Source organism: Impatiens glandulifera, chromosome 1 (assembly GCF_907164915.1).
Source record: "Impatiens glandulifera chromosome 1, dImpGla2.1, whole genome shotgun sequence".
In the NCBI taxonomy this organism is placed as follows: domain Eukaryota; kingdom Viridiplantae; phylum Streptophyta; class Magnoliopsida; order Ericales; family Balsaminaceae; genus Impatiens; species Impatiens glandulifera.
The window spans coordinates 53,139,447-53,153,380 of record NC_061862.1 but is presented as its reverse complement, the minus strand read 5'-3'; the positions used below and the strand labels follow the sequence as shown (position 1 = coordinate 53,153,380).

General features: G+C 32.1%; 2 protein-coding genes across 2 annotated transcripts; both read right to left on the bottom strand.

The window, feature by feature from the left end:
* Nucleotides 1-252: 252 nt before the first annotated feature.
* LOC124921406 lies at nt 253-1,629 on the bottom strand. The gene is made up of 2 exons (XM_047462068.1): nt 795-1,629; nt 253-685 (listed from the first exon to the last, which is right to left on the bottom strand). Exons 1-2 carry the CDS (start codon nt 1,265-1,267, stop codon nt 439-441), a joined length of 720 nt encoding a protein of 239 aa, XP_047318024.1. The 5' UTR covers nt 1,268-1,629; the 3' UTR covers nt 253-438.
* A 2,180-nt stretch (nt 1,630-3,809) lies between these two features.
* On the bottom strand, nt 3,810-8,268 carry LOC124935399 (shaggy-related protein kinase eta). Its single transcript, XM_047475837.1, has 12 exons — nt 8,039-8,268; nt 7,653-7,745; nt 7,496-7,555; nt 7,135-7,407; nt 6,978-7,052; nt 6,816-6,872; nt 5,890-6,030; nt 5,748-5,798; nt 5,570-5,665; nt 5,395-5,478; nt 4,845-4,946; nt 3,810-4,479 (listed from the first exon to the last, which is right to left on the bottom strand). The coding sequence occupies exons 1-12, from the start codon at nt 8,054-8,056 to the stop codon at nt 4,384-4,386; spliced, it is 1,146 nt and encodes a 381-aa protein (XP_047331793.1). The 5' UTR covers nt 8,057-8,268; the 3' UTR covers nt 3,810-4,383.
* Nucleotides 8,269-13,934: the final 5,666 nt, after the last annotated feature.

Sequence of the window (13,934 nt, the reverse complement as noted above, 5' to 3'; positions counted from 1 at the left end):
AAATATGACTACTTAAAAAATAACACTAATCTTATTTTACATAAATAACCCACATAAACAAGGCCCACACATCAAACAATGTCTAAAACAAAGAATCTTATCCATAAAAGAGAAGCCATCATTGATGAGGAAAGAGGACAAATTTCCATTTGGCCAATTTAATTGAGTGCCTAGGCCCTAGGGTTTCTCCAATATGCAAAAAAACAAGTTAACAAATGTCATTCATTGCATTCTATTTATCAAACTCCCATATATTATCATATAAAAATAATATAAACCAAGTTCCTCTCATTATTTGATTTGTATCTTCTAACCAAAATCAAACATAAATAAATAAAAAAAATCACATGTCTGGTAGATGATGTAATCTTTTTTTTGTAACAAAGTTGAATCTAGATGATGTAATCACAATAAAATAAAATAAAAATAGTGAGATGATCAAACCATATTTACTCTGAAAAACCATGGCAACACAAAGGCAATTACCAGACATCCCATCAAGAAGTTACAAAATGGTTGCCTTCTGCAACACCCTCTTTCAGACCCATCTGATAATCCACCGGCGCCGGCGCCGGTGCCACTGCCACCACCACCGTGAGGTCCGGCTTGGTTCCATGCTTCCATGAATCTATAATCCCCAACACCCATTACATTCTTTGCTGTTTCTCCACATATTTCACACTGCCTGTATACAGTATAGACAAAGGAATCAATTGTGGTCCTGTTGATATTAACTTTAGCAGGATTCTGATTCAAATTCAAAAGGGAAAAGCATAGAAGATGAAATTAATTACCTATTCCCTCTTATCTTAAACCAAGATTCAGCACAATGTCCATGGGCGATACCAAGTTCATCTTTACATCCACAACCAAGTTGAATCAAACCAGCTCTAGTTGTCATCATCTCCCTAGATTGTTCAGAATTCAAGTGACAGATCCTGCAAACTCTCTCGTCTCCTCCAGAATACTCGCCGATTTTCTCATCTTCTTTATAATTATTAGGTTTCAAATCAATCACACATGACGTTTTATTCACCTTGATCAAGTCAACAACAACAGTTTCCTCCAACGAATTATTAGATATTGAACACGGATCTGAAGTAATTACTTTATTCACGAGATCCGTAGCGGTTACGGATGAATTTCCTTCGTCTTCTTCTCTTATCACAACAATCACAACAGAATCAATCGGATTAGCAGAGCTCTGTGAAATCGTTGTTGCTTCGCGTGATCTACTACTATTATCTTCATCCGTTTGGTGATCCATAACCGTAACAATAACAACATCCAGAGAAATTAAACAGAAAGAAGAAATAACAGATTTGAATGAAATCTGGATCGGAATAGCAAAATTGAAGTTGAATACATATAGAGATTCAGATGATAACCAGTTAGTTCCTGATCTTATATATCGTTGTTTACAATGGTGAGAAAGGAGAAGAAGAAAGACGATTCATAGCTATGATGTCATTCCTATACCAAATTGTTACCTCTTTTGCATTAATCTCAAGTGTTTTACAGCCTGCAGTTTGAATCAGCACGTCTTGCTTCAGTTGACCCCTTACTCTCTCTCTACTCTCTCTCTATCACAACGTCAGTTTAGGCGGGGATTTGTGAGCAGCGAGAGAGACGACTGTATGAAAACAGAAAAAAAGAAATCCATAAGAATTTATTACAGAATAATATTTATTTATTTATTTATTTTCTAGAATTAAAAATCAAATAAAAGTTTATTATCTAATTTTAGCTAGTATTTAAAAATATATATTTCATATTCTCTACAATAAAATAAGGATTATTAGTAATTTATTGTAAGTATTTAATTTTAGATACATAGTAATTAGTTATTTATTGCTATATTTATATAGTTTAAATCTTATATGAATAATAATAATCATGTTTTCAAGGTCTTTAATTATATCCTTACTTAGTTGACTATGTTTGGTAAAGACTTTATTTAATTTCTTTATATGTAAGTTGGTAATCCCCACAAAAATGGGAAGAAATTAATGATGGTCATTTTGTATTTTTAATTAATAGACTAAAAGTCACAAATATTTATAATTGTTAACATTTTTTTTAAAAAATTGATATAGTTTGGTGAAAAGTGTGATGACATGTTTGATATTCCGTTTAGTAGTTTTGTTAGTTGAATTAGATATGAAAAAAGATTAAACATTATAGAGACTTTATCTCAAAATAGAGTTTTTATTTTTGGTATGACGCAAACAAGTGTCCTCGTCTGAACAAGACATTATGCGTTGACAAGATAATGATAGTTTCTATGTGGGGTATTGCTACAAATTGTTCATTAAGATAATTCCGTATAATTTTGTTGTGAAAAACTTTGGGAGTCAAAGATTCCATCTAAGATAACGTTTTTTGAATGGAGCGTTATTCATGGTGAAATTTTATCGGATGATATATTCATGAAAAAATGTTGTATTATGACTAGTCGTATGTGAGGTTGAATTGATAACTCACTTACTCTTGCATTGTCGGTGAGTGACTAATATTTGATGTCTTTTATGAAGTATTATTGAGATTTATTGGGTGATGCCCGAGTCTTTGGGTAGTTGCCTGAAAGTTTGGATTTGTGTGACTGATATGAAATACCTACATATATGGGATACCATTTCAATTATTTTTTGATGTATTATCTGGTTTGAGAGAAATCGTTGAACTTTCAATAATCGTAGTCATCCGATGTGTATCATTTATAATACTATTATTATGACACTTTCTGAAATTAGTTCAAGAAAACCAGTAGAGTCTATCAAGGTCCTCGGGGAGTTAATCGTTTTTCTCGAAAATTTATGAGCTCAATAATTTATTGAGCACTGTTTTTAGTTTTATTTTTTTTTTCAAAAAAATGATGAATAAAAATGGAGAAACAGATGCATGCAGGGTTGCAGCAGCCATGTGTGGATAATGAATGAAGTATTCCAACAAGTTGATGGCCTGAAGACAACAAGTGTGGGGCAGGGGAATTATAAAATGTTTTTAATCATGTCAAAACATATCATAACAAACCGTGTTTGTACGAGTAATCATTTTTATTTTTTAAATTCTCTTTGTTCATAAATTGAAGCAATGCTATTAAAACGCAAAAATTATGGATTTTTCATGTTTAGAATTTAATTTATATTCAAAATATAAAAAAAAAATTGCTGACAAAATCAATAACTAATTTAATAATTTTATCTAGAAGCTACTACAAATTATTTGTAATTTAAGTAACATAAGAAATGATGACGTACCAAACGTGCCTTAGCTAACCTTCTCAAGTTGCTTCACACAAATGACCAAACTAGTTTAGGCACCATTCACGCTGTTTTTAATTATATATTATAATAAATAAATAATGTTATTGTCATAATTAAGCATTTATAGTCAGATATTCTATTTGAACACTTAAGAAGAAGTTACAGGTTTCATTCAAATGATTTGTAATATAGAAGATTAATACCAAATATTATTTAATTCTTTTTCAAAAATTACATTTTATTATATATTTAAATCTGTAATATTTTTTTAACATTGAAAACATAATTTCTCTATTTTTGAATTATTTAAATAATTCAAATCACTCGAAAATTATTTTATAGTATAACTCAAATCATTAACATTATTTCCCTTATCCTCTTTTAAATAGTTTTGCCTCCTCAAAATCATTATTTATTTTGCATTTACCAATCCATTACTCCGAATATCGTTATATAAGATCTTTAGACTTTTAGACAAAAATACGGTCCATTAATAACAAGAAGAAATTATGAACTCAACCGAACAAGAATGGACGAATCATATATAGTGTTTATAACACAATCTTAGAAATCAATATGGATTATTCGCCGCAATCAAATACCAAAAAAAGGTTACTAAAGCTTTGCATAGGGGTGCAGTATACAAAGAGTTGGAATAACATATTTTTATGGAACAATACAAAGCTAAAACAAACATTATAAGTAGTAGAGTAAGTAATTAAGCATATCAATAAACTTCTTAAAAATATAATAACAGGAACACCCCAATCCCATTCTCTTCTCCCCCAATCCTAACCAAGTTCCACCATTCATTGCATTGATTTTCTCTCCCTCCACCATTTGGACAAAAACCTCTAGTTTTTTTTTTTTTTGTATTTTTTAAGATTATATACTAAACATATACAAGCATGTCTTCCAACCAGCCCCCACCGCTTTGCTTTTAGGAGGTCGGCCAATGGGAACAGTGAAAAAAAGAAGGAAAAAAAAGGGTACTCAGGTGAAGTGCGGTCGCTTACAGTGCTGGGGGGTTTTCTCAATGCAATGAATGATGCATCTGACTTTGCTCAGATAAATATTTCCACAGATCTTGATTCTTCATTTATGTCCTATCTTCATTTTATGTGACTGATGGATGCAGAAAGTTGAGACCCATTTGCCTTCTTACATGCTCGGGGATCAACTTGTTCACAAGCTCCAGAGAAGCCCCAGCTAACTGGAAAATCCATATACAAACACATCAAGACATAGTAGTAGTAGTAGTAGTATTCACCACAAATTATCTAAAGCAAAATACACCATTTCAAAGGAGATATTATAAATTTAGCTAAACAAATCAAAAATATCACAAACAAACAGTGATCTGATATGAATGTGTGTATCCACATTCCACATTAAAAAGCTACTTAGTTTTCAAATGGGATCTAAGGGGCATTTCAAATCACTTTTCTTTTGTGGCGCATGTGAGATCATAGCTTAATCATTGCGATTTCCAGATTTAGACCCAAAAACTAAATGGTGTTTCCAAAGTGAAGAGCAAAGCTTTTATAGTATGATGCAAAAGCTGTGAGAATAACTAACCTCTTGTTTAAAGTTGAAGAGAGGAGGCAATTGGCGACCATTGGGAAGACGGACATTGGGTTCTCGAAGCTCATCAAAAAATGGATGTGCACATGCCTCTAGCTGTAGAAGAACATCAATAAGATCCAGTGAAATTCAAAGACACTAATACTAAAGTGTGTTTAATAAAACTGAAAATTAAATTTTAGAATGTTGAACGTCAAATGAGTTGAGGAACTAGAAAATAAATGTAGAATTAATCAAATGAAAATATCTAAATTTGAGTACTTTGGAATGTAAGTTGATTTGATAAAATGTGAAACTAATGTCAGAAAAGTAACTATTTAATCCCTACAGTGATGTAAGTAGATTAATTTGCACGTTATTATTTTTTGGATAATTTTACTAGATCACATAATTAAGTCAAAATTTATATCTTAACTTTGTAAGCTGAATCTAATAATTAAGTGATTTTATAAACAAAGTTTGATTCAACTAAACAATTAGTCATTTAAATTAAGTGCTAAGTTGTTTGATTTCTTTTTTGGTCGGGAAAAGGAAAAGAACTTACTGCAGTGCAGCGAAGACTTGGAGAGTATTGGAGTAGACGTGAAGCAAGATCAATGGCTTCAGAAGGCATTCGTTTATGGAAAATCTGAAATTTCACACAAAAATCAACATAGTCAACATTTTAGACATGAATCAATTAAAAAAATACATATAATCCAGCCAAGATGAAATCATACTTTATGCCAGGGATGAGCCTTTATCTGTGGAAACCTGAAATCTGAGTAATTTGGATTCATACAGCGAATCTCTTCACGAGTCGGCGTCCCAAGCACCTACAAGAAATGCATCAGAAACATTCTATTTAAAGAAGGAGTGAAAACCACTTTATTTATTTTTCTCAATGACTAGTTGTACCTTAATTATTTCTACAAGCTGGTCCACTGCATTTTCTCCCGGGAATAGAGGCTAAAAGGTATTGGATATTAACAAGTTAGAATTCTATACTTTAAGCAACTACTTCAGGAAACAGTATAACTTGAATAGGCTTATTATTGACCTGTCCCAAGAGGAGCTCAGCAAGAACACATCCAGCAGACCATATGTCAATGGAGGTTGTGTATTCAGTCGCGCCAAAAATAAGTTCGGGAGCTCGATAGTAACGCGAGCATATGTATGATATGTTCGCTTCACCCTTCACCTGATATGATTGTACAAAAATCATAATGAGATTATAGAAAAAAAATATCAATATGGTTTAGCAACATACAGACAATATGCAAAAACATTTTGTTAAGTTCTAGGGCTTTGTCGAGGCGATTCGGCCTAAATAGATGGGACGGTGTAACCCTAATTAAAGAGGTATACTAGCCTTTATGTTTATCCATTACTACTATTATTATTATCCTTAGGTTATTACATAATATTTAGTATAAATTCAAGTTATCGAAGGAATAGAATTACTTCACTATTATAAATACAATCACTACAAGTTTCATTATTGATTGATGAAGGCATGATTGAAGATGATTTAGAAGAGGTAAATGAACAAGGAGTAGCTTTTGTGGAAATTAGGCCTTGTTTGACAAAGGGTTATTTGGATTCATCACTTCATCATTCAACTCTTCAACTAAAATATTCTTATATTATTTTTAATAATATTTTAAAATATTAAATATAAAAGATAATTTAGTCATTTAACCCCCAAAAAAATAATAATCCACTTTTTCATCAAATAATTGGATTATTTATAAAGAATAAAGAAAAAACCACATCAAACAAGCTCTTTGTGTTTTGATGTTTGGCAGTTCATCCAATTGTGATCCCAAAATATTGGACTAATTAATATAAATTTTAATGAGTTTGATTATTCTAATTTCTTATCCTCAGGTTTCCTCTAGCTTCTCATCCCCATTCTCTGTTTAAACAAATCCTAGTGGAATCTTACACAATTTAAAGAAAAGGTGAAATAATGATGGCACATACAAGCATCTTTGCACTTCCAAAATCGCAGATTTTGACCTGGTGGGTTAGAGGATCAACCTGCAGAAATTGAACACAATATTAGCAAACTAGCGATAAGAGACCTCGATAAGCTTTAATATTTACATTGTTTACGCAAACTCGATGACTAAATGAGATATATACCAAAACATTTTGTGGTTTCAAGTCTCTGTGGCATACTCCAGGGACATTGTGCATATAAGCCAGCCCTCTAAAGATCTACAAGAAAGACCATCCCCATTTAGATGAAGCACAAAAAAAGTGAAAGGGGGTGAGATGAATGATAATCTTCCTTCCATACTTGATAAGTATAAAGTTTGACATAGACAAGAGGCATCCTCTGGTTCAGATTGCTGTAATGCTTAGAAACTCGATACATGCTTTCAGGAACATATTCCATCACCAAGTTGAGGAAAAGCTCGTTGTTACTTGTAGTGGAGAAGAAGCAGTGTTTTAGACCCACAACATTTGGATGGTCCATCGTGCGCATGAGTTGCAGCTCGCGGTTTTTATATCTTCTATCTTGCAATACTTTCTTTATCGCTACTGTCTCCCCAGTTTCCAAGCATTTCGCCTGAAAAAAACACATTCAGATCTCATCAACACATCAAGATCCACTGAATAGAGAAGAAAGTGATGGAAATAACCAACATATTTCATACCTGAAACACTACCCCAAAAGATCCTGTTCCAACAACACGTTCTGCCATGTAACTAATGGTCTGAAAAACAAACAAATAAACGAAGAGAAAGAGAGAAATGACAGTGAGATTCATGAAAACAAGTTCATAATAATGATAATTTCAGAAGCATCATCACCTGTTTAGGTTCTCCATTTTTTCCACCAATGGTTGTGGAGATTATGTGTCCAGTAACTGCATCATTTCCATCCGCAACAGGGGCGGATATAGCCTGTAAACAAACCAGATCAACTGTTGGCAGTCTAAATCTGAATAAAGATTTGAAACTCAAAGTGATTTTATCCAAGCTTATAGAAATCCTAGCAATTGATATCAGATGTTGATCTAAGGAGGCAGTTAGGTCAAGGTCAGATCTTTTGTCACATGAAAACAAACTAATCTCAGATCAAGAAGCAGAGAAACATGAACGAACAAGTTGATGCATAATCTAGCTGGTATTTGAGGTGAAAAGAAGCTAATCTCAGAAAGTTAGAAGGAAGATGAGAGGCGGTTAGGTTAAGTTACCTTATCGTGTTCGGCCATGGATTTCCCGGCGAGAAATGTAGAGGGATGGAGAAGAATCTTTCCTTTTTGACAAAGAAGATGACTTTCAGCTCATAATTGTCGGGAGGAGGATGAAGAAGGGAGGTCCCATCAAAGCATCATGTAAACAAACCCCATGTGATTACAGCTCGTCTCTTTCTCTCTCTCTCTTTCTTTCTATATCTCTCTCTCTCTTTCTTTCTTTCCAACCCAACCCCATTCACATGAGTCATCAGACAGTAATCACCCTTAATTTCAAGATAATAACAACAACGCCATCGCCATTATAACACAACCATTCCCCATCCACCTACTAAACCAGGGAAATTTGATCAAATAACCTCAAAGATGAGGTTATTTGATCTGATGGTAATTTATTAATTTTATTGCGCTCGTGGTAATTTTATTTTTTTTGGACGATTTTGTCCTTGTCGCGAAACGCTAAGTGACTTAGCGTTTCGCTAAGTGGATTAGGTTTAGTATAAATACTCTAATTTTTCATTTCTTTCATTTTCTTTCTCTCTCTTCTTTTGTTCTCTCTTTCACGGCGGCGACAGCGGCGACGGCGGCAACGGCGGCGACGAAGGCGACGGTGCTTATGCAGATACAGATTTGATTCATATTCAAACCTGGGTATTTAGGCGACGGTGCGGTGTTTAGGCGACGGTGGTTTAGGCGACGGTGCTTCTTTTCTTCATTTTTTCAAACCCTAACTTTAAACCTATTGTTATATAAAATAACCTGTTCTTATTTGGTTCATATTGGTTTATATTTGGTATTTGATTCATATTGGTTCATATTTGTGGTTCATATTGGTTCATATACGTCGATGATAATATTTGCAGATAATCTCGGATCATATGGGTTCCGTTTCAGGGAAGTTTCTCCAAGAACTTACCGTTTCGCTAAGTGCTTACCGTTTCGCTAAGTGCTTGCCGTTTCGCTAAGTGCTTGCCGTTTCGCTAAGTGCTTATCGTTTCGCTAAGTGCTTACCGTTTCGCTAAGTGCTTACCGTTTCGCTAAGGACTTTTCGTTTGGTGAATTGTGATACACTATTTGATATTCAATTATGTTAAAACTACATACATAAACATGAGTTGTCTTAGCTCAGTTGGTAGAGTGCGTTTCTTTTAAGTATGTGGTTGTGGGTTCGATTCCCACAGACGGTGTTTTTATGTTTGTTTTTTTTTTTACTTTTGCATAAATCAAATTCTCATTTGTAGAGAAATGGTTATGTTTATCCAAGGACTTATCGTTTCTCTAAGTGCTCACCATTTCGCTAAGGTGAGACTGAGCTCAGGATTCCTAAAGGCTCCAGTTAAAGCCATAAACCCTTTGATGGTTGCAAAAGCCTCAGGTGGAAAGTTTACATGTTATGTATCATTTATGTATGTAATGTAAGAAAATAAGAATAGAATTGAAATTTGTTTGTTTGATTGATTGTAGTTTCGAGAGGGATTGGAAAGATCTGAACGTGATTGGGTTTGGGTTGATCGGATGGTTAGCACCTTCCAGTATTCCGGCGATCAACGACAACAGTTTGACCGGACTCTTCTTTTCCAGCATTGGGACTGAGCTTGCTCACTTCCCAACTGGCCCTGCTCTCACTTAGCACATGAGATTGTTCTTGGCATTGACTTTTGGACAAATTGGATTCAAGAGTAGGACCGAAGATTACTTCAATAAAATAAATTAATTCTAATTAAGAAAATAATAATATGTAAAAAGTGAACTACTTTCTTTGGATATTTGTTAATGAATGTTTAATTTGCTTTTGTTTCATTTCTTTCAATACTATTTCATTTATGCAAAAGTAAAAAAAACAAACATAAAAACACCGTCTGTGGGAATCGAACCCACAACCACATACTTAAAAGAAACGCACTCTACCAACTGAGCTAAGACAACTCATGTTTATGTATGTAGTTTTAACATAATTGAATATCAAATAGTGTATCACAATTCACCAAACGAAAAGTCCTTAGCGAAACGGTAAACACTTAGCGAAACGGTAAGCACTTAGCGAAATGATAAGCACTTAGCGAAACGGCAAGCACTTAGCGAAACGGCAAGCACTTAGCGAAACGGTAAGTTCTTGGAGAAACTTCCCTGAAACGGAACCCATATGATCCGAGATTATCTGCAAATATTATCATCGACGTATATGAACCAATATGAACCACAAATATGAACCAATATGAATCAAATACAAAATATAAACCAATATGAACCAAATAAGAACATGTTATTTTATATAACAATAGGTTTAAGATTAGGGTTTGAAAAAATGAAGAAAAGAAGCATCGTCGCCTAAACACCGCACCGTCGCCTAAATACCCAGGTTTGAATATGAATCAAATCTGTATCTGCATAAGCACCGTCGCCTTCGTCGCCGCCGTCGCCGTGAAAGAGAGAACAAAAGAAGAGAGAGAAAGAAAATGAAAGAAATGAAAAATTAGAGTATTTATACTAAACCTAATCCACTTAGCGAAACGCTAAGTCACTTAGCGTTTCGCGACAAGGGCAAAATTGTCCAAAAAAAACAAAATCACCACGAGCGCAATAAAATTAATAAATTACCATCAGATCAAATAACCTCATCTTTGAGGTTATTTGATCAAATTCCCCCTAAACCATACCCCACCGTCGCCGACGCCAAACTCCGACTCATTACAAAACAATTAAGTTACCAAATTCAAATAATATTCTAATTTAAATCTTTTATTTATATTTTTCATCCAAGATCTAGTTTTGCAAACAATTGTATTATGTCTAATCGCATGTCTAGAAAAATGTTCAATCGGTAACTTACTTTTGTATTGTCGAGAGTAAGTGGTGATTGAATTTTTTGATAATTGATTATAGCTGATACGACATGTTTACATATTTGGGATTATCATCTAAATTAATTTTTTTTAGAATATTTGGTTTGAAAAAAAATCGTCCAACTTTCAATAATAGTAATCGTTCGACACTTATCATACATAATACTATTAATATAATTTTTTCTAAGATTCGTTTAAGAAAACCAATAAAATCTGCTAGAGAGTGAGACGTTCTTATCAAGAATTTACGAGCTCGAAAATTTATTGAGTACCGTATTTTTATATTACGTTTTGTGGTTGTGTGCTCAAACAATTTTTTTCATTTTTAATATATTCGAACTTTTTTTTTTCAAAACAATAAAAAAAATATTTTATTTATATTACTAATAATATAAATTTATTAACAAATAAGTATTTACCTGAGATTGGGTAGTCAATGGCTACTTTTTTTATATTTTTCCTTTGACTATGCTAATAAATATTTTGGACCTACTTTAGGTGGTTCTAATATGTAATGATCTAGACCACAATAAATGTTTATTTTAAAAAAAAATTACTATGATCGGTAATCTCTGGTCCCTATAGATCATCTTCACAACTTGAAAAAAATATTTTAAAAATCATATTTTGAAGACATCAATCAATTCCACAACCCTCCAATTTGAACATTTATTCCCAAAACTGATTGAGCAACCTCTAGTACAATGGTAGATTATTTGAAATTAATCTTAAATGATCAAAAATTCTAATACTTTCTAACACTTAGAAGTCATTTTGTTTTGTGTACAAGTTAAAGTCGTCTTTGTGGCAACAATATTAAAAAAAAAAAAACTTTATTTTGTACTATTTTCTTTATATGTATCCCGATCTATTCAATTTAGAACTTTTATGCATTTGTTAGATTTTAAAAAATATGGGCCATAAAAGTGAATTGAGTCTTTATAACTCTATGATTCTTCTCATTCTCATTAGTCCCTTAGAATGTTCAAAGAAATGATTTCTATCCCCACTCAAATGAAATCATCAATTATGTCATCATCTTTGCTTTTGTAGACTCATTTCTATGGAAAGTTCATGAACATATAAGCTTTTTATTAGCACTTTCCATTTTAGAATTGAGTCTTCTCTTTCTCTACTTAACAACTTTTAATAGTCACTGAATAATGAACAGAAATCTTCAAGTGAAAGGGAAGAAGATGTGATTATTCATCATCAAACACAACATCACCAATTCAGATAGGTTTTTATTGCTCTCTTCTTTTCCTTAGTCAATCTCTGGTAAGAAGCCAGTCGAAAAAAATGATATATTGATCATGTAGAACTCTTCTTTCAGCTATCTCCTTTGAAACTCCTTGAAACTTGGCCATGCCCTTTAACCATGAGGGTTAAAAACATCTTTACTGAAGCACTAAATTTGATCAATATCTTGATATGTCACAGCACAAAACAACAAGTCTGGATTTCTGTAATCCTTCTTGTTTGACTTATGCATTGTAGCTTTTTCCAGCTCTATTTAGCTCAAAGAACTTATTAATTCTCTTCTTGCACAAATAATATTCAAATGAAGATTCAGTAACAAATTCAAAGTCATAGGATTGGATTTTCATCTTGCTTCTTTTTCTTTCTAATTCAATATTATTAACCTATTTGATATATGCACTTCTTTAATTTCAATATATTTAAAATATATGCATCAAGCCCACCTACAACAATTGGCCCATTTATAAATACTTTCTTCATGTGCATCCAAATCTTTTTGACAAATTTGTTAAGAAATTTTTTGAACACATTTTCTTTTGTCATGTATTTCATTTTTTTTTTTAATTTAGAAAACTTATCTTAAATTATTTTTAATATAGATATTGTTTTATATCTAGTAATGAATACATGCATAGAAATTGTTCATTTATCAACTTATTCATCAATGTTACCTAAATTTGACACTCTTAAGGTTAGAATTGATATTTAATATAAAATATTGCATACTTAAGCTCGTGGATAAATTTATTTTTAAAAGAATGATGTATTATTAAAGAAGTTAAATGAAATATATATAATAATAATAATGATTAATTTGAATTTGTTTGGTTTGTCGGATCGAGAGCTATGATTAATTTGAATATATATATAAGAATAAATTGATACTTGTGTCAGATCGTGGGTTAATCCGCCCATAAACTTGAAACAATTATAAAAAGTTAAAAATGTTATAGGTAGTTTCAAACTTTCAACTTAACAAAAACAAATATAACTCTCTAACGAACTAAGCTAATAATAATACTTTATATTTTAAATTCAACACTAAATTTGATTACCTGCAACATTCCTAACAATATAAGTTCAACTTTTTAACTAACTAATATATATATAATAATAATAATAATAATAATAATAATAATGTTTAATTTGAATTTGTTTGGTTTGTCGGGTCGAAAATTGTGGTTAATTTGGATATATATGTGAGAGTAGAAGCGGACGCATAAATAATTTCTCGAGGGACTAAATTAGTTATACTTGTGCTATTTTTTTCCGATTAAATAAATGTATTTACTAATTAAAACTTTACAATGATAATATAAATCGAGAAAAATACCTTAATAAACACAATTACAAAGTTATTATTATGGATGAGTTGGTACAAAAAAAGACAATTGTATTATACGAGACTCTATTTGTTGAAAATATTATAATATTTGCTCATTTTCAATTGTTGAAAAAATATATTTTTCAACGTAAACCACTAATTTCTATATCACGACCATGTGCCCGTAAAATACTTCTCACGATATGCCTTTGATCTTGAAAAGATTCAAATTGTATTCTAGCTTCGTTATGACAACTATTTGCAGGTCCCATATAACGATTTTGAATCTTTCTAATGCATTTTTCCAATTATTGAATCCATCTCTTATAAATGCATCATCTACACTTTCTTTATTTAAAGGTTTGAAAAGGTAACACCAAAACAAAATACCGCATCTTTTTATATGCTATATTCTAACCATGTATATTTTTTATACCAACTTGCTTGAAAACACCTTTCTTGATTACCA